Source organism: Trichoplusia ni, unplaced genomic scaffold, assembly GCF_003590095.1.
Source record: "Trichoplusia ni isolate ovarian cell line Hi5 unplaced genomic scaffold, tn1 tig00002925, whole genome shotgun sequence".
NCBI classification, from domain to species: Eukaryota; Metazoa; Arthropoda; class Insecta; order Lepidoptera; family Noctuidae; genus Trichoplusia; species Trichoplusia ni.
The window spans coordinates 11,037-29,023 of record NW_020800299.1 but is presented as its reverse complement, the minus strand read 5'-3'; the positions used below and the strand labels follow the sequence as shown (position 1 = coordinate 29,023).

The window sequence follows — 17,987 nt, the reverse complement described above, 5'->3', positions numbered from 1 at the left end:
AGGATCCCCCACATAATGAGTCGCCCTTCATCTTCCTCCAAGTAGCCACCATCCTTGAGCTGTTTGACAACAGCGTCCATTCTGTCTTTGGTAGAAAGATTCCCCTCGACCAATTAGATTGATGTTAAGTCGGTCATAAATCTTCTGGAATTCCTGGCGAGACACTTCACATATCAGTTTCCATGCGGCTATGTAATCTGGTTGATGGGACTGCAGCTGGACAACACAAGCGTATGCCCTCTTCTTGAACTCTTCATCTTCATCAAAACCTTTTCTTAGATTCTTTATAGAATGCTTGTAGATCTGAGATTGGGGGTGAGTGGGTTTTGAAGTTGGGATATTTGTCTTGTAAGTGAGCAATCAACATTCCAAACTGAGTACCCCAGTCTCCTAAGTGATTCAGCCTAAGGACATCATGGCCCAAGTACTCTAGTATGCGAGAAATGCTGTCTCCAATTATAGTGGATCTCAAATGACCAACGTGCATCTCCTTAGCTATGTTGGGAGATGAGAAATCAACTATAACCCTCTCTTTCTTCACAGGGGGCGGTTTAACTCCAAACCGTAGGATACAATTCATAACATGTTCAGCAATCGTTTTGTTGATGTATATATTCAAGAAACCTGCTCCCGCTACTTCTATTCTCTCAATAAATGGTGATGATGGTGTTTTGTTTAAGATGTGTTAGCCACTTCCGCGGATTAGATTTAATATTCTTAGCCTTGAGTAATTGTGAGATAGGCATTGCTGAATTACATTGATAGTCTCCGAATTTAGGATTGTTACCTGACAATGTAATTACAATTGGTGGATCCTCTAAATCTGGGATAGGCAGATCCAATAGCGAATTCAAATATGTTTTTAAGTTCATCTACGATGCATATGTTGCCTTCCACAGAGTTGATGTCTGTTATTAGGGTGGGAAGTTTTCTTCTCTTTACTGACAGCTGGCTTCTGAGACCCCGAACTTTCGGCTTTAATCGCATTTTCTAAGATAACTAAGCGGTGTTTGAGCTTCTCATTCTCAGAATATAGTTTTTCTAGCCGAGGGTCGCCAATGTAACTGAGGTCCGCCTTTGGATATTTTGTCCAACTCCTCCTCAATGGCCTTTGCATCCTTTTCGGCTCGAATTGTACGTTCCTCCAAATTCTTCTGCTCCTGCTCAGCCATCTTGCATACAACAAGTGCAACGGGGTACAAGTATTGATTCAATATATAGTATTGTTTCTATTTAGATGTATTTCTCTCAAAACCCGATATAAATAGAAATAGATTTAAGGTTATGCCACCGCTACATACACGCTGACAGCTGTCACAATTCTGCTGGTGTCATGGAACTTCCAATTTCATCATTTTAATTTGAAGTGTTTGTTTTCGTTTGGAAAGTAATTTGAAAATATTTTATTTCTTTGTAAATTTAACATTTTCGTTTAAAATGATAAATTATAGTAAATTACGCATTAACATTAATCCTCAATCTAAACCTGGTAACGTAGTTTATATAAAAAAACTGTTTAAGTTCAGTAATGTCTAAACAATGCAAAGAAAATCAAAGACCATTCGTTACTATAGCAACCAAGGTCAAACAAACAGCGGCAAAAATATGTTTCAAAAGAGGCAAGTGTGAATGAAGATTAAATTATTAATAACAGTTATAAAAAACGTTCTAATTAAGTATTTGTTTTTTGTTTACGTAGATCTGGCCATAATAAATTATTTCAATACGACTTATTGCATTAAGTGGGTGGTATAATGAGTATAAGATTCAGTAGATTTTTATCTTCTCTTCAAAGATAACAATAATCTCATGGCTCAAGGATGGCACATCAACAAAATGGGTTTGACTACACAAGTAAAGACAGAGACCTGCCATACTGGCTTGAAAACCTTACCAAGTAAGTTCTATTGTACTTATTATCATGTAGAATGATTAATGAGCCCACGTACTCCTTGGCTGCTTTATGCTAAGACGTCAATATATTAATTCTCGGTACAATGCACTCTATTATAACTTCCGTGTCAAGGCTGGGCCAGGCTGGTTGGACAAAGTCTTCGATATCCTGCTACAAGCAGTTTGTTTATTTCAGGGAGATGAAAGAGACGCATATTAAGAACAGTAGTAGTGATTCGTCTCCAATTTTTGAGGAACCAAAATATTTTGAAAGTTCCAAATTAGAGAATCGCAGGTAAGCTTTTATTATTCTCACTTAGGTATATTATGAAATAATAGTCTTTGAATAAAACATTGCGTGCTATTTAAATGTATTTAATAAATAAATGTAACTGTTTCTTAGGTTAACGCGCAGGACATCATTGGATACAACAATGGATATGTTAATGAAACCGCAGTTGGGATCAATAGCTCACTCCGCTGGTACTTTACGTCCACCTAAAGGTAAACAATTAGAAGCACGAGTCAACGACTTCAAGTAATAAATTAAATTTCGGCACTTCAATTAAACGTTCTTGTTGCCATCAGCCTAAGGTTATAAATATAAATTAAAACTTGCGACTGTTCAATGCGGTTTCTTGAATAGGTAATTACATTTGTTCATGGAATTGAATTTATGTAGTTTACATTTTAATAGCAGATTGCCACGACTTTATTCAGAATATATTCTAGCGTATAGCCAAAACGGACGGCGGGTTTATAACGTGAGAGGTAAACTAGACTGGGGGGACTCGTCGAATGCCAACTCCAACGACTTCCTATCGGATCTGCTGCCTCACTACGTGACGCCTCGTCATAGACGCGCCAATAACGTCACTGATGAGGATTTTCATGACGTCATTTTAGGGCCAAGTGAGTATAAATCAATATTGTTATCTTTTAATTGTGTTGAGTATGTAGACGGAAATAACAAACAAAAAAAGATAAGGATAGACAAATTTGCGAAATGTTATGTTTAATTCTATTTCAGGACCTCAAGAGCCTAAAACCCGTAAAAAACTAATTTCTAAAGATGGATCGATAAATTTACAACAAAATAATGTAGTTAAAAGGCCTAGTGTTAAGAATCCGACCAAGAAACCAGCGTCGTTAAGCTCAGTACCAATCAAGAACGGCCAAAAGGAGAAGGTTAAAAACGAGTTTGTGATTCCGGAACTACCTGAAGGCAGATTATTGGAAATGAAAATATTTTCCAACTGGGGTGATAAGTACTTGGTTGGATTGAATGGCCTAGAACTGTTTGATTCAAGCGGAGACCCCGTTGTTGTTGAAAAAGTAAGCTTCTTATGAATACCCGCAAACCTCGCAGGCAAATGAATACCAGAATATATTTGTTATAACAGCTTGTAAAGAGGATTTATTGCAAGATAGTAAGTAGGTGCCTCAGCATAATTTGCGCCAGGTAAGGTCTAGTCTAGTGCAAGAGTGCGAATTGATTCGCGCTCAGTGCAATTTCCGCGAAGTCAAAATATAGACACCCAAACTAATAATAATGCTGTTCTTGGATATGAGATAATTGCTGCACTACTTATTAAAGATAAATATACCTAAAGATAAATTTGTTTGCGAATGTTTGACTTCAGCTAAAGTACATAAGTACTAATAAGTAGGTAATTTAAGGTCTTTCAGGTAGGCAAGTCGCTAATCATATTTGTTTTAAAAGGTGCAACTTTTCAAATATGACATGCAATAACACCCAAAACGACCCTCACTGGCCTTAAGAAGGAAGGAAGAGATCACAAATTAAAAAACAAACTTAATACCAAATGCTGAACTAAACAAAGTGTTTTTTTTTCTAATCCGACATCAACGTTCTTTCATTACAAGTGATTGTAAGCTCTTGACCAAGTTATTAATAAATGAGTCTGGTCCGGATGAAGGATTTATATTATATCCTATTAATAGACAAGCTGTATCTCGTAGCTTAAAGGACCATCTAAGTGTAAAGTCGGTACATTTGTACTGTCACTCTTGAAATTTATGTGCCCTGATAACGTCGGCTAGTATCGTGGTGCACTCTAGACAGCCTTAACGATGTCGTCCAATGGGTACATTGTATATAATCTATGTATATCATTGTATTTACAAGACTGATTAAATAAATAAGGAGTTTCTTAATTTGTTTATTACATGCGATTCAGCCGGTTGTCCAGTTTATAGTATTTTGAAAAAAGTCTTTATTTCTTTTGCGCCTTTTATTAAGCCTTCTTATGGTTTTGTCTTGTTGTCCACAGAATTGTTGGGAAACGAGCATCCTTGTATTTCCTTTTTCCGTTCCTGGCATCTCTTGCAACATACACATACGCATAATGCACTAAATTTTATCTAGGAATCGAACCAAAATTAAAACACTTTCGGCGGATGCAGCTAAAACCTGATAGCTTGCAAAATCACATACCCCAAATATTACCATGTTAAACCTGACCTGGCAATTGTATAAAACATTTACAATTACATTTATGAATAAAACAGCTTACATGAGCTCATCAGGCACGGAGGCACGACAGACTCAGTTCAGGCGTCGGTTAATATTCAAGTTATTGAAGTTTGTGCTTGTCCCCAGAGAGTGTGGTGGGTGTGCGTCGCACTGCTGGTGTGGACTCCGCACACATACAGCAGGGAGTTCACGTAAGTATATTTGTTTCTCTACTATTACAGAACACTGAACACAGTAGTCGTTTACGTAACATTTCTATTTGAGCCTCCAAAGAGTACAATGCGACAAAGGCGTTCGTATTTTGAATGCAGTATTCAAGAGGAGGCAATCGCATTGCAGGGTTAAACTACTGAATTCTTCAAAAGGATTCTAACGTTTGGAATATGGACGTGTACAAAAATATTTTAAACGATATACATACCTAGTTACAACCTTCTTTGCAACTGCACGGGTGAACGCTTTATATTTTTTTGTGAAAAAGTCGTTTGTGCATCTAGCATAGTCAATCTGAAAGGTAGCGCCACAATTAATTTAAACACACCCATTTTAATATGTAATCTTAGGGACATACTGAAAGGTACCCAGAGGTAGCGTTAAGAGTCCAGCTAGTAGAAGGGCTCAATAGAGTCTTATACATATTCATCACCAACCATGGACTACAGTAGAGACCTTTGTCTAAAATAACTTGCACTTTTCAAAACAATGACGATGCCAACATATTTCTTTGTCATCGTCAAACGCTAATTAAACAGTAAAGTTAACAAAACATTTTCAGTTTTAGTGGCCCGTAAATATAATTATTTAGTTGAGTTGAAATGTAAAATAAACAGTCTTGGAACTGTTTACGAGGGCATCACATTTTACAGTACAATTTTGCGTCAACCTAGCGCGTTTTAATGAACCAAATTTTACGGGGTAACGTGAAGCCATTCTGGTTATTTTAGAAATCCATTTTTCATTTTCTGTAGATTCATATGTATGAACACTTTGGCATAGAAATACCGACCCAACTAAATATAAAAGTGAAAGATGACCGTTTAATTATATTATCGTCCAGCTTAAATAAATTCATTAAGTATAAGGTAGGTACCTATCTGCTTTAATGTTTACTAATAAACATATTAAAAGCTTTAACGGCGCTTACGATCAAAGGTCTTGTGAATTAAAAGTGTTTTACAACCACTATCAACCATTAACTATCTTATTAGAGAGGTTCGAACATAAAAATATCAAAAAGATCGTTTGCAAGTGGAGAAAATTACGAAACGTATGGGGAAACCGGTGACAAGAATCATAAATCTTCAAATAATATTTATATCTTGACATCTGAGTGAAGCGCATCGTTAGATAATGGATGAAAACCCATTAATCTTCATTAAACGGTTCGCTAGGAAGAAACTATAACGTAAACCGTTTCTATTTACAAACTGATTGATGTTCTATAAATACACAACTTTTAGATAATTAAATTAAATCTTTATTTATTTTGTGGGCACTTTCTTTTGATGGAATCCAAGATCATGGTATCCGGATACAGTACGATATTTAATTTTCTTTTGTTATTATTCAAGATTTCGGTGCCATGATACCACAAAAAGAATTTCCAGTCTTTGGAGCTGGACGAAAATGGATGTAGGTTTAAAGAGTCCCATTTCTCTGTTATACCCATCGGCCATGGCCCAATGAAACAGAGCCCTTTCATTTTCATCTTCTTCTCGCATATTACCAAATAAACATACGATAAGTTGATAATTGGATTCAAATAGGTCCGTGTAACCTCCTTCTATGATGCGCAAACTATTTCATTACACTAAACTGCATCCAACACCAGCTGGAACACGTTATTCTCAGTGCAGTTTAGTAACTAGAACTTGAGCTAATAATAATGCACTGAGCCAGTTCTGTTTTCTGCTATTCATTGTATTTCAGTCGTACGGTTACCTTCCTTTAAATAGCTTTGACATCTGGACATTCGTTTTATGGCGACAGTGGTATGTAGTGTAATACGAACGGACTAATTACTAAACACTAATGTAATAATGTAGTTACGGGTTTAGGGTCTGTGCAGCGTAAAGCTGATTGGTTGGTTTAGTAATTTGCTTTTTTATGCAAAAGTCTCAATATCGAAGTCAGCACAAAATGTCATCAAGTTTATATGCAGACTTGTACTTGCACAGATATTTGTAGTCTTGTAGTCATATCTCTAAGTTGCTCTATCTAATTTAATTAAAGTGCCTCAGCCTTTTGAATTAGCAGTTTTGCACCTAAGCATGACGAGAGCCTTTCCCATTTTTTTTAGTTAGTCATAGGGTCATTGAATTGGCCGTACGTTCTGAAAAAAGGCGTATCATCATATCGGCATATCATTTTCCTCACTAATTTCTCCACACTTGTTACAGTCTTCTACAAGTCCGCAGGGTATCTTAAATGATTTAAACACGTAACGGATTTGACAATCTTATTTCTTAGTATTGTACAAGTCTTGTACCTATCAATCGATTATGCTAATTTATTTATTGCACAACGTTCAAGCTGGACCAACGTGGATCGCAGCTCAGTAAATATTCATGAGCATTTACAAAAGCGTAATTGTACGGATTTGTTTGGTATTTGATACTTGCCTTAGTTTAGTATTTAGTATATATCTCGCCCTGTATATCTAAACTCTACTATGCAATACAACATAACAAGTATAAGTTGAGCCCCGAATAAGATAAACTTAGACCTATTTATGCCTACCAATGAAATAAACGACTAAGATTAACTACATAAGTTAGCCCTATTTGGGTTTGAGACAAATTATTTGGCAATAGCAACAGCCACGTTATTTTTTAAATAATTCAATTGTTGACCAAGTAAGTAAGTTTATTTTAGCTGTAGCAACATATAAACATAAATTCTAGTCTATTTTCGTCTATTTAGCGTCGATTTATAAACATAACGGTACAATTTTATCCTTAGATCCTTAAAGCTTCTAATGGCTGACATAACTCACAAGTCGCTATAGTCGACGCCTACACTTCACAAACCATATTATTCCTTAACACTATTTAAGTGTTTGAATATAAAATTAGAGTCTTATTTTGACTCATGGTGGCTAAATAAAGTTCATTTACCCCAGAGGTCAAATAGTTTCATATTTGCCTTTTGAAATTGTTAGTTGATATATGAAAATAAATTCAATTAAAGGAAATCGCGAAACATTTTGATAGTGGTTGAGGTCATCACGCCAAAGCCACTTTGCGCGCCGTATCGTGGGTTCGATCCCCGCGTAGGACAAGCATTTGTGTGATTCATGAATGTTTTTTCCGACTCTGGGTGTCTTTTTGCATGTGAATTGTATTTAAAAAAAAAAATCACTATCTTTTAATTGATTCTTCTTATATTTTACATGGTGCATGATTCTACATGAACGAAGTATTTTCCACATCAAGCATTATTCCCGTCATTTTTTCCCAGAGCTGCAGCATTCATTTCTATTAAGTACAATTTATTTTTTTCTTGTTATTGTAGATTATTAAGTTGGTGGTTATTAGGGATTATGAAACTGAAAACCGAATTCAGGAATTCAAAACAGTAGCAATGGCATTTGGAAACGGCTCATTCTCCAATTAGGCAAATAAGCGATACTAATCGGCGTGGTAAGGTACTCTCCATTACCGGAACTCCGCCGATATTTATAAATAATGGATGTTCTTAGAATCTGAAATCGATTTGTAAATTAAATACATTTACCATTTAGTCGTTACTTCATAAAACTCTAAATATTTGTTTAGTGGTAGGTTTATGTAGATAAGTACTCTATCATTATTTTCTTGTCACTTTTTTCAGGTAATGTAAAATCTTTTGTACCTTTACACTTAATTAATAATATTACCAAGAAAGGCGGGGATGCCCAGACAGAATTTTTTTTTTCTGTTAAGACTCTCTTAAAAAAAAGTATACTTTCCTTAGCAATAAGGGGCTGCTATCCTCATTGTACTAAGTCAATACTTAAAAAAATACTTCTAGGCACGAAGACATCAGAGAAGCCATGCTGTCCCTGGTCCACATGATCCGGATGTCAGAAGACAAACTGGAACGACATGAATTCAGAGAGAGGACTCTTGGAGACCAGCTGAAGAAAATGCTGATCGGGCTTGACAAGAAACACAGAGCTCTGGAACCATTGAAAGGGATGATCTCAAGACTTGACGACCGTCTGTCTAACGTGGAAACTATACTTCTACAGGTTCGTAATTATATTACTAATTATCATCAATTATAAGTATTCTCATCAAAAATGTTTTGGTAAACGATTGCATTTTTATTTTTTTAATATTATCCTATTCCAGCACAAGTTTCTCAGGTCTAAATAAAACTAATTCATATCTTATCCTATTCAGGAATAATAACTTTCTTCGTTTTGCTTTCAGAGAGAAGAACGTGAAAAGTCATCCCAAGCGAAAATAAATGAAGCACTAGAAGGCATACAGAAGGCGCTGGTGGCGTTAGCACCTGCTCCTCCTCCACCGATAGACCTGGACAACAACCTGTCTGCCAACGACGACGCTATTCAACGGAGGCTAGACACCACTGACGCTAAGATCGACGCTGTCAAGAAGGAAATCAAAACTCTGAAAAACACTTTAAATCCGGTAACTTCCTTTGTTGTCATACTTGATTATGGTCTAACAATAGTTATGCAGTTTGCCAGAGCTTCCCCATTAATCATGAAAATAAATAATGTATGTATATATGTATGTATGTACATATTTCATGCTTTTCGAAACCATTGAACAAGTTCTGCTTAGACCCTATTTTTGACCCAAAACACACAGACCTAACTAGTAGGTACCTTGTCTACCTAAGCAACAATAACTAATAGCACTGCTTCTATAATTTGATTGTTTTAGGAGACATTCCGTTCGATGTGCTTAGAAGCAGCTTCCGACACAAATCCATTTGAGAAGCACATATCAGAAGCTGAGAAACTTCTAAACAAATATGAAACGAAACTCAGTGAGTACAATGGAACCAAAGTGCAGACCGACTTCGTACCACTGAACGAAGTGTCGCTAGCTGACGAGGCGTGGCACAGCAAGATGAGTGAAGGTATTCGCTGCTGGTTGTTATTGTCCTTTAGAATATTTTATGCTGATTAGCTAATCAATTCATTGAATTTCAACAATGTAGACGGATAATGTAACCCAAGCAATTATACCCATGGTTTATCTGAACAAGCCAGCATCCATTTGTTGAATGTAACCATGGTTAAAAATTATTAAGAACTCTCCTTTCCTTATTCTTCCAATTAAACAATATTGGGATGACTTTCTTTCCGTCTAATCATGGCATGTTTTCAGTGATGGAGCGCCAAGAAAAGGAAATAAAGAAGATCCAGCAGTTGTTGTCTGACGCGGAGAGCATGTGGAAGGACCTCCCGCGACTGGGTTCTAATAATTTGAGTGTGGAGGTGTGTATTAAGGTAGTCTCTGATAGGCTTGTTAAAAGCAATAACTTTAGTACAATTGATAGGGGTAAATTTTGCTACCCTTTTAACAATAAATATTTTGTTTTTCTATTTTGTATTTGATAACTATGAATCTACCTACTATTTTCAAAAAGATTTTTTAAATACCAAACCATCGCTCCAAATCTTAATCCAGTGCAAATTCTCAGAAGATGCCTACCGATGGCCTCAGCAACAAAAACCCATACTAAGTGGAAGTAATAACTTTTCCTATTCCTACATACTTGTCTCTGTCAAGAGTATCTTGTTCCCGTGTGGATCGTACAGCTCGATGCCAGTCAGACCCACGTAGTAGGGGTCCCCCCATGTGGAGAATATGTTGAGCTGGAGCACGAAGCCGGTGGGCGCGCCCATGTCCAGGTTGGTTCCGTACACCAGGCAGTCCATGCGAAAACTGTCAGACTCCTTCGCGTCGTCCAACCTTTGAGTGAAACCAGAGGTATTAAGAGTTTATAATGTCTCATTAAATGACGCAACGGTTTCTAGCGCGTATTGCTTGGGAATGGTCGAAATGTCATGTCTATATTCGAAAATTTTGATTTTAAGGGAGGATTTGAATAGCCTAAGTTTGTGAAGTGTAAAACCATCAACAGCGATATATTTGTAAAATCTTCAAAGCAGTCCTTTTTTAAGAAAAATAGACACACTCAGTCCTCTCCCTTCAAAACCCTAAAACCAAGTTATGGAATGCCCGCATAAATTTTGTGTAGTCATGTAAGAATTTAAAAAAATACCATCTTACCTATCATCAATAGTAAGCAGATCTATCTGCTGCACGTAGTCATAGCAGGTGTCCCCCGGCGCCCGGCGCAGTAACAGCGGCCGGTAGTGCAGCGCGGTCCCGTCCAGAGAGATGCGCGCGTGCTTCGCGCCGATGTACGAGAGCTCCATGTTCGCGTTGTAGTTCCAGATGCGGATACCTTGGTAGAAAATTTGGCTTGCAATGGGTTTCAGATTTAGGGGCCAAATACGGTAAAAATAAGTAAGCTGTCCAAATTGACCAAAGAATAAACACTTGGCAGTGAGAAAAAAATGAAAATTCATCAAATTAGGCTTCTAAGTAGCACTATTTGAATGTCAAATCACACAATGAACAGCACCCAAATGCGCCCACGACCACCCATCACCAAAGAACGAGGAATGCATAGTATGAGAATGGTAGCATATTGACGATAAATAATTATAGATGTATCTATCGAACATAGGCTTTGATTTTCTGCTAAAAATCTTTTAAGACTCATTTCTTGCGAAAAAGTAAGAATCAAGCTTTACACACCACCATTACTATACATTTTTAAATCAATGTGAAGTCAGAGCAAATTCCTCTAGTAAAATAACTCACTAGTAATCTCAGTAGACTCCATAAGTTCCATGACAATATGACAGAACTTGTTCCCAGTCGCGAAGTTCGTGCACCACATATCTTCGAAGTCAGTAGTGATGTTCCTGCCGCTGAACAGACTCTTGCAGTCGATCAGGCTGCTGTGCTCCGGCGCCTGGTCCTCGGTTATGAAAGCGGTGTACGCGTAGGCGCGGTGGATCTTGATGGATTCGTTGTAGCAGAGCAGTTCGATGCCTGGTTTTAGGGTATGAAGATGCAAGTTTAGATAAGTGAAATAATCTAAGTATAGTTTAAAATAAATGGATAGGGAAACAGAACAAGCGATTTCTCTGTATCTACGAGCAACTCGTTAGATTTAAATCATTATGTTTTCTACGTATTGTTTTGAACGATTGACTCACCTTTCCTAATTTATGAGATGTCTTGCGTAGTTTTATCTATTTCAAACACTTGTTTTTATTACAGAAAAATAGTTTTAAAATCGCACTTTTTGTGTTATGAGCACACGCCGTTTGAAAGTTCACAATTATTAATCAATTTTTCACTCTTTTATCGACTTACATCAAATAATTTAAAAACCAACGACCCAGAAAACGAATTATGACAAATGAAAACAAAAATGCATCGAAAAATATTGCGGCTCACTTTACGATAATCACTGTCAAAACATAACCACAGATAACCGCTCATGTCATCCGCTGTCTTTGTCGTGGAAAGGCAGTGTCTCTTTTATCACACACACTAACAAAACGCAGACTATTTTGACATTGTGTGACAAATATGTATAGGAAAACAGACATAGACACATTGTCATGACTACGAGTCTGTCACACGCACACATGCGTACCTACGTCACTGAGACATCGAGTTGAAGTGTCTTTCCAACGGGAAAACGGTGCCAGCGGCGGCGCACTTCGGCAAAAAAGTGTACTAATTTTGAAATATTGATAATCCTCCCTTGATAGATTATGTTACAACGTGTAATAGATAGATGGCGCTGATACGTGTTTTACGAATATTGTTTATTTTATGGATAGTAATTATGTACCTATAATATCTGAATTTCTCAGGGTAGGCAGTGTCTTTTTGTCTCTATGGACTGCACGCCACTGCTATTATGTATGTATTTAGAAATATATAGGTATTTTATCAATTGTCTAGTTATAATACAAGCTCTGCGTAGTTTGAGACTAGATGGTGTTGTGTGAAAGTTGTAGAATATAATATATTATCTTCAACTTAAAGTAATCTACTTTTTAGTCATATTTTAATAATTCGTTAACGAATATTTTGTTTGCTAACAGGGGAAGAACATTCGTGAGGCGAGATTGAGTGTGTGTCGCGCGCGGGTCTCCCTCCTGTAGCCTCCCGCTAACGCCGCCACTCCGGTAACATCTCCGCCACAGAACACCGTCCGGAGAGCTACACGTTACTCGTCGATACCATCCACCTCAAGTCGAACATACTTGTTGATGTACTTCTTCACGATACTCAGAGATATTATCCGAGTGGACGCGTTATCCACGAAGAAACTCCGACAATGTGCGTATTTCATATATCCAAGTTTAAATGAAATTTCCCAAACGATTATTTATTAAATATAAATTCATGTCTGTTTAATTACAACGTCACAAAGTACTTATTCTCAAATTCATCTCGATGCCATTTCAAACAAATAAAATTGCCAAATAACCACAGTTATGCTCAATGTTTTGTGTACTGCCCATCGACGTTTTATATTAGCAGAGAAATGTGCACATTGTATTTATTATAAATATTTATTGTCAAATCTTCAAGCATAGCGTTAAAGTCAATAAATAATGTTGCCGTAGTACTTGTTGATAACAAAAGTATGCTTTATTATTACGAGAGTTCTATTTATAGCGGTGGCACTGCGACATAATAAATTGGGTTCCTAAAGTGTAGTATCCACCCTCGTTACGCGTTAGAGAACGTAGTGTCCATCGGGAGCGAACTTGTAGCTTACGTCGTTTTGTTGTAAGTTACGCCATTACCAATCCTCATGTAGGGTAACGTGTATTATAAAATCTAGCCTATACTTACCGTTTCGGTTTACAAAGTTGTAAAAATGTATATCACTGGAATATCGAGACAGGTATCATGCACAAAACTCGTACGAATTATATTCAATTAATAATTTTTACGCCGCTCCTATGTTTAGTTAAATAATGCTACGCAATATATACGAACAATAATTTAATAAGAGTTCACCTTTACGTTTTAGGTAGGTCCGATTCAATTATAATGTAAGTGAAAGTGTATAGTATCTCTCAATAGATTCTTCCATAGTCAAGAGGAGCTCGATGAATAAATCATAATGGCCTTATTTATGATGGAGTTTGAGTTCAGTCCGCTCTGTTTATAGAGCTGCCGGGCTTCGGTTCGATAGAGTCGCTAGTTTAGAACACGATACACGATGTATCTAATGTTTAAGTGCAATTCAATTGATTACACACCACATTGTTTTATTCCAAATTGCATTTTTAGTTTTAGACAGAGAATAAAAACTCTATAAAATATATTCTAGCAAAAATTTATTTCACATTTTGAAACTATTTTTAATGTAGTTAGTTTCGTCCCGTAGATAATCACTTCTCATTCGACGCATGTATTTATTGCGTTCGTGTCAAAATTGCACCAAAACAATGATATTGCTCAATAATCCAAGTGAACACCAAGGAGCTGGGGTCAGAGAAAGCCATAGAACATCACGTACATTGTAGGAGACGTAGGGTATAAGATGCGGTAATGTAATGATTACTGTGTGCGGATGAGATTGTGCGGAAAGTTATATTGAGTCATGGACTGAGAGGTTAGGCTGTCTTAAGTGTTTCGAGTCAGTGGGATTGCAACAAAATTTTATTATAATTCACTAAGTCAAATAAATTGGGAGTTAGAGACATTAAACCTGATTTTAATATGGTTCTCAAAGCTGCATATGGAATATATTGTTAAGATGGAACGTAATACAAGTATGTAGAACGATTTAACTATTTAATAAAAAACTTAGCTAACTTGAATTTATGTAATTTTTTTGCAAGATGTATTATTTATGTATTATAAAGTGTAAGTTAAATGTTGCTTTAAAGTTATTGCTTACATTGGAACATTGTTTTTACTGTCAGTTTTAATGCGAGATAGATTATGTAAACAGCGTCGAATACCGAAGTTATTTGTGAATATGTAATTATTCTTGTGATTTAAAATCCGTTTATACTGTATTTTTTATTTTCTAGATTAAAGAAAACTTACTGCATTTTAAATTATGTTTTATTTCCATAAATGTCTATATAAATTAAATATTTTGTTCCAAACATCATTACACACAACAGAGGTCTACATTATGTTTCAGCTAAGCTGGTAACTTTATATTTAGAAGTCCATTTTGTTTCCCGATGGTGTGGGCGATGTTGGTGATTTAGGCTGTCCCAGTTTAGAGAGCGTAGCCACTTTGGACGCGAACTTCACGAAGCTTAACCCCGACGCTTGTGGCTCCGGCTTCTGGCCGCCCTCTGGCTGGAACGACGCATCCAGAGAACCTGTAGAAAAAAAGCAAAAATTAATATTGATTAGTTTTTATTTCTTAAATGTTTTAAAAACCTAATGCGACTTTAAGTGTTACAGTATTGTTTCTCTTTTATTAATTTATAGCTCAAGTACGTAATGTTGTATTTACTTTACTGTCTTTGTAGCACGTGATGGTCCGAGAAGTTTTAGATCAATCGAGGTAGTAGGACTAATACTTAAAATTATCTACAGTAGTCTCTCTATTCAAAATATCCATTAATTTATGGCAGTATTAATGTCTTCACAACGTCTGACTTTCAAAACGACAAACATAAATATACATTTGAACTGAAAATATTATAATTTCGGACGTAAATAGTGTGGCAGTATGTATTATGGCAGATATTTATATTGAAACTTACAGGTTTATACGCATTTAAACATACATATTTTACGAAACCGGCAGTAAAATTGGCAAGTGCGGCTTTAATCACTCAAGCAAACTAATTTGATTGCGAAACTTCCACATCAAATTAGCGAAATCGGTCCAGCCGTTCTCAAACAGGTGCAAATAAAGTTTAGATTTATAGATCATCGTTTCGTGCAAATAACTAAATTGAAAACTACATTACATTTGGTTTTTGTGACACAATATTGTCTAAAGACAAAACCTAAATCTCAATAAAGGGAAAACATGAATTGAAACAGTGAATAGAAAATTACAAAAGACCTACAACAAGCATCACACGTCATTATCTTCAGTCTATCATCAGTGCCTGTACTATCAACCCTAAAAGCAAGACTTACGAATGTAGAAGTGAGATGGCGCAATACAGTTCGTATAGCAGCGTCTAGCTTCAACAACGGCAACTACCCAGCTTTTACAGGTCGTAGTAAAGGCACCGTTCCTCTCATGGCAATGTTTTATTAAAATGTCTCGTCTATCTAAATTGAGTTATTTTTATAATTATCGTAAGGTGTCTTTTCTTTCCGTTATAACTTCACTTCTTCAGTTAAAAAGCCCACTTTATAATCACCATCATTTAGCATACCCTACATGGAAGACTGTTACCACTTCAACATGTACGTGCGGAAACTATTTTCCAAATACCTTACACAATGTATGATAGTATTCGATGTATAATATGATGACGTCTTATGTATTTCGAGTTATTCATATTATCGTAAGTACTTAAATTAGCTTCTACGTGTAGCCTATGGTATATTAAGTTGTGAGGTAGGGTCTACATACTACACGTCATTATCCGTTTGGTCAGTTTGAACGTCCACTAAACTTTGAAGCATGTAATAAGTGTCTTAACTGAAGAAGTACACGGATTTGAGAACGCTAGTCAGGTCGAAGTCGCCTTTGCTCGGCACTTTCTGTAGTAACGAGTTGACACGTTTTTTATTTGCAGCTCCTATGCTTCTGTCTTCGAGTTCACTGAAAAATAATAATAATAAAATTGTATTGTACTTAGACAGGTATGTATCCCTTTAAGACGAGAAATATGTCTATTGCCACTTGCTTACCTTTCATCATAACTGTATCGATTTACAAGAAACGCCGATAAATCTTCTAAGATGGGCTGCGAGTGGAGAGCTACGAACTGTTCACGGCAAATCTGAACAAACAAGAGGAACATTGGTTTTCTTTGTTTTCTATATAAGCTACTTACACAACATCATATCACTACAATGCAGAGGATATTAAGCAACGGAATTGCATAAAATATCCTTCCCCCTCCCTTATGATTTGCACTACCTTTACGGACAGGCAGTCTGACCACTTCGAAAAAAAATCAACAGGGCAGATCTGAGTAGTGTAGGGGAGGGCGGAGGTTACTTGTTCTATAGAGTTTCACATAGATTTGTAAAAACTGTTTATCATGATAAGTTTCTGGTGCATATACCTTGTTCATGAGATCGACAGTATTGGGATGCGTCCAGAAGCAGTCGTGCACGGACACGAAGGTGAGTCCCGCCGCCTCGCAGTGCAGTGCGGTCAGCATCATGTGCGACGAGTCCAGCGAGTGGATGAAGTTCGGAGGGAACGCGTTGCGCTGCTTCATCGTGCATGGACGTCTGGATAGAGCACTTGGTTATATAATACCATTAAATAGATCTTATGAGTAACATTGAAGTTTCAATGATCCTCAAAAAATTAAGTTATTTTAAAACATTTTTTTCGCAAACTTGATAAACACGATAAATATTTTATCAAGTTGATCACATTTATAATAAATAAAGACTTCGAAAACCCCTAGTACAAAATGCATTATTTCAACTCAAAAAGTGTTATCACAGCTATGGACAGCAAACAAGTGTATAAGAGTGTGTCATACTGTTGTTGGTCGAGTGGTGGGCGGTGTGGCTGCGCGGTCCCGGCTCGCCTGTAGTAGGGCTGCACTACGGGCAGGCCCAGCGGGGTCACCCACTCCACACTCTCGCCGCACACCGCAGAGATCAGCCTTCGAAAAACATCGAGTCTTATAATATAACACGTACAAAAACAAAGAAGAAATGCAAGTTCTCTGAAAACTGTCCATAAGATATCTAGCAAACTTAAAAAAAATCAAAAGAGTGTCACGTCAGAGGTTTACAGGCTTAAAACTCTAAAACCAGATTGCAAATCAGCCACACAAAAGAAGAAGATCCGAAGATAAGAATTTGCGGGTATTACAAATTATTCTAAAGTATGCAATAAAAAATTGTTCATAGCTCAAAAATATCATATGTAACTTACTTTGCACAATCAGTGAACCAGTCTTGTATAAGTTTGGTGGAAGTGAACATCTCCCGTAAACTGTCAAACGTCTTCGCTGTTAGGTACTGCGAGCACGACCACACGTGCTCCTTGGGAAAGTCGTCTATATCTGTAGAGAATTGAAATATTTTAAGGGGATAAATAAAGAGGTAGTTTATTTTAAAGTACAATAAAATACGTAAACCGCCTGTAAACAATACACAACAACTATTTGGTTTTTTTTTAATTTAATTTTTAAACACCATACCTATAAAAAAAAGTTGATCATTCCCCGTCCAAAAACCTTATCGCGACAGGACAAGGTTTCACAAATGAAATTGAATATAGAAGGCATTTAATTGGTTGTAGTAGTTTACCTTTCAATTGTTTAGCGATCTGCAGGCGGGCTCCAAACTTGGTGACTCCATATACAGTGGTCATGACAGTTTGTTTGATGACCTTCCGCCGC

At 36.7% G+C, this 17,987-nt stretch overlaps 4 protein-coding genes and 1 pseudogene across 5 annotated transcripts; 2 read left to right on the top strand and 3 right to left on the bottom strand.

Moving 5' to 3' along the window:
- Positions 1 to 5: 5 nt before the first annotated feature.
- Positions 6 to 1,337, bottom strand: LOC113507580 (annotated as a pseudogene).
- Positions 1,338 to 1,672: 335 nt separating this feature from the next.
- LOC113507574 lies at positions 1,673 to 3,276 on the top strand. 2 transcript variants are annotated; one of them, XM_026890420.1, is made up of 5 exons: positions 1,673 to 1,897; positions 2,090 to 2,188; positions 2,297 to 2,397; positions 2,626 to 2,805; positions 2,924 to 3,276. In XM_026890420.1, the coding sequence occupies exons 1-5, from the start codon at positions 1,821 to 1,823 to the stop codon at positions 3,241 to 3,243; spliced, it is 777 nt and encodes a 258-aa protein (XP_026746221.1). In that variant the 5' UTR covers positions 1,673 to 1,820; the 3' UTR covers positions 3,244 to 3,276. The 2 variants fall into 2 exon arrangements, with proteins under 2 accessions (XP_026746221.1, XP_026746220.1); XM_026890419.1 differs by having other exon boundaries at positions 2,614 to 2,805.
- Positions 3,277 to 3,987: 711 nt separating this feature from the next.
- Positions 3,988 to 9,980, top strand: LOC113507579. The gene is made up of 6 exons (XM_026890426.1): positions 3,988 to 4,001; positions 4,426 to 4,581; positions 8,402 to 8,621; positions 8,806 to 9,027; positions 9,286 to 9,484; positions 9,736 to 9,980. The coding sequence occupies exons 1-6, from the start codon at positions 3,988 to 3,990 to the stop codon at positions 9,963 to 9,965; spliced, it is 1,041 nt and encodes a 346-aa protein (XP_026746227.1). The 3' UTR covers positions 9,966 to 9,980.
- A 63-nt stretch (positions 9,981 to 10,043) lies between these two features.
- On the bottom strand, positions 10,044 to 12,799 carry LOC113507578 (protein KIAA0556 homolog). Its single transcript, XM_026890425.1, has 4 exons — positions 12,688 to 12,799; positions 11,245 to 11,478; positions 10,645 to 10,822; positions 10,044 to 10,323 (listed from the first exon to the last, which is right to left on the bottom strand). The coding sequence occupies exons 1-4, from the start codon at positions 12,797 to 12,799 to the stop codon at positions 10,119 to 10,121; spliced, it is 729 nt and encodes a 242-aa protein (XP_026746226.1). The 3' UTR covers positions 10,044 to 10,118.
- Positions 12,800 to 15,135: 2,336 nt separating this feature from the next.
- On the bottom strand, positions 15,136 to 17,987 carry LOC113507575 (DNA-directed RNA polymerase, mitochondrial-like). Its single transcript, XM_026890422.1, has 6 exons — positions 17,896 to 17,987; positions 17,519 to 17,648; positions 17,118 to 17,243; positions 16,686 to 16,857; positions 16,306 to 16,397; positions 15,136 to 16,216 (listed from the first exon to the last, which is right to left on the bottom strand). The coding sequence occupies exons 1-6, from the start codon at positions 17,957 to 17,959 to the stop codon at positions 16,090 to 16,092; spliced, it is 711 nt and encodes a 236-aa protein (XP_026746223.1). The 5' UTR covers positions 17,960 to 17,987; the 3' UTR covers positions 15,136 to 16,089.

Bases quoted from the DNA above. Each gene is read 5' to 3' on its own strand.
- LOC113507574 (XM_026890419.1), top strand. From the start codon at position 1,821: ATGGCACATCAACAAAATGGGTTTGACTACACAAGTAAAGACAGAGAC. The intron at 2,189-2,296 runs GTAAGCTTTTAT...ACTGTTTCTTAG, and splicing joins TCCAAATTAGAGAATCGCAG to GTTAACGCGCAGGACATCAT. The intron at 2,806-2,923 runs GTGAGTATAAAT...ATTCTATTTCAG, and splicing joins TGACGTCATTTTAGGGCCAA to GACCTCAAGAGCCTAAAACC.
- LOC113507579 (XM_026890426.1), top strand. The intron at 8,622-8,805 runs GTTCGTAATTAT...TTTTGCTTTCAG, and splicing joins TGGAAACTATACTTCTACAG to AGAGAAGAACGTGAAAAGTC. The intron at 9,485-9,735 runs GTATTCGCTGCT...GCATGTTTTCAG, and splicing joins GCACAGCAAGATGAGTGAAG to TGATGGAGCGCCAAGAAAAG.
- LOC113507578 (XM_026890425.1), bottom strand. From the start codon at position 12,799: ATGAAATACGCACATTGTCGGAGTTTCTTCGTGGATAACGCGTCCACT. The intron at 11,479-12,687 runs GTATCGACGAGT...CCCTAAAACCAG, and splicing joins TGTTCGACTTGAGGTGGATG to GCATCGAACTGCTCTGCTAC. The intron at 10,823-11,244 runs GTGAGTTATTTT...TTTTCTACCAAG, and splicing joins GGAGTCTACTGAGATTACTA to GTATCCGCATCTGGAACTAC.
- LOC113507575 (XM_026890422.1), bottom strand. From the start codon at position 17,959: ATGACCACTGTATATGGAGTCACCAAGTTTGGAGCCCGCCTGCAGATC. The intron at 16,398-16,685 runs GTATATGCACCA...TTGTTTGTTCAG, and splicing joins CTGTCGATCTCATGAACAAG to ATTTGCCGTGAACAGTTCGT. The intron at 16,217-16,305 runs GTAAGCAAGTGG...ATTATTTTTCAG, and splicing joins CGATACAGTTATGATGAAAG to TGAACTCGAAGACAGAAGCA.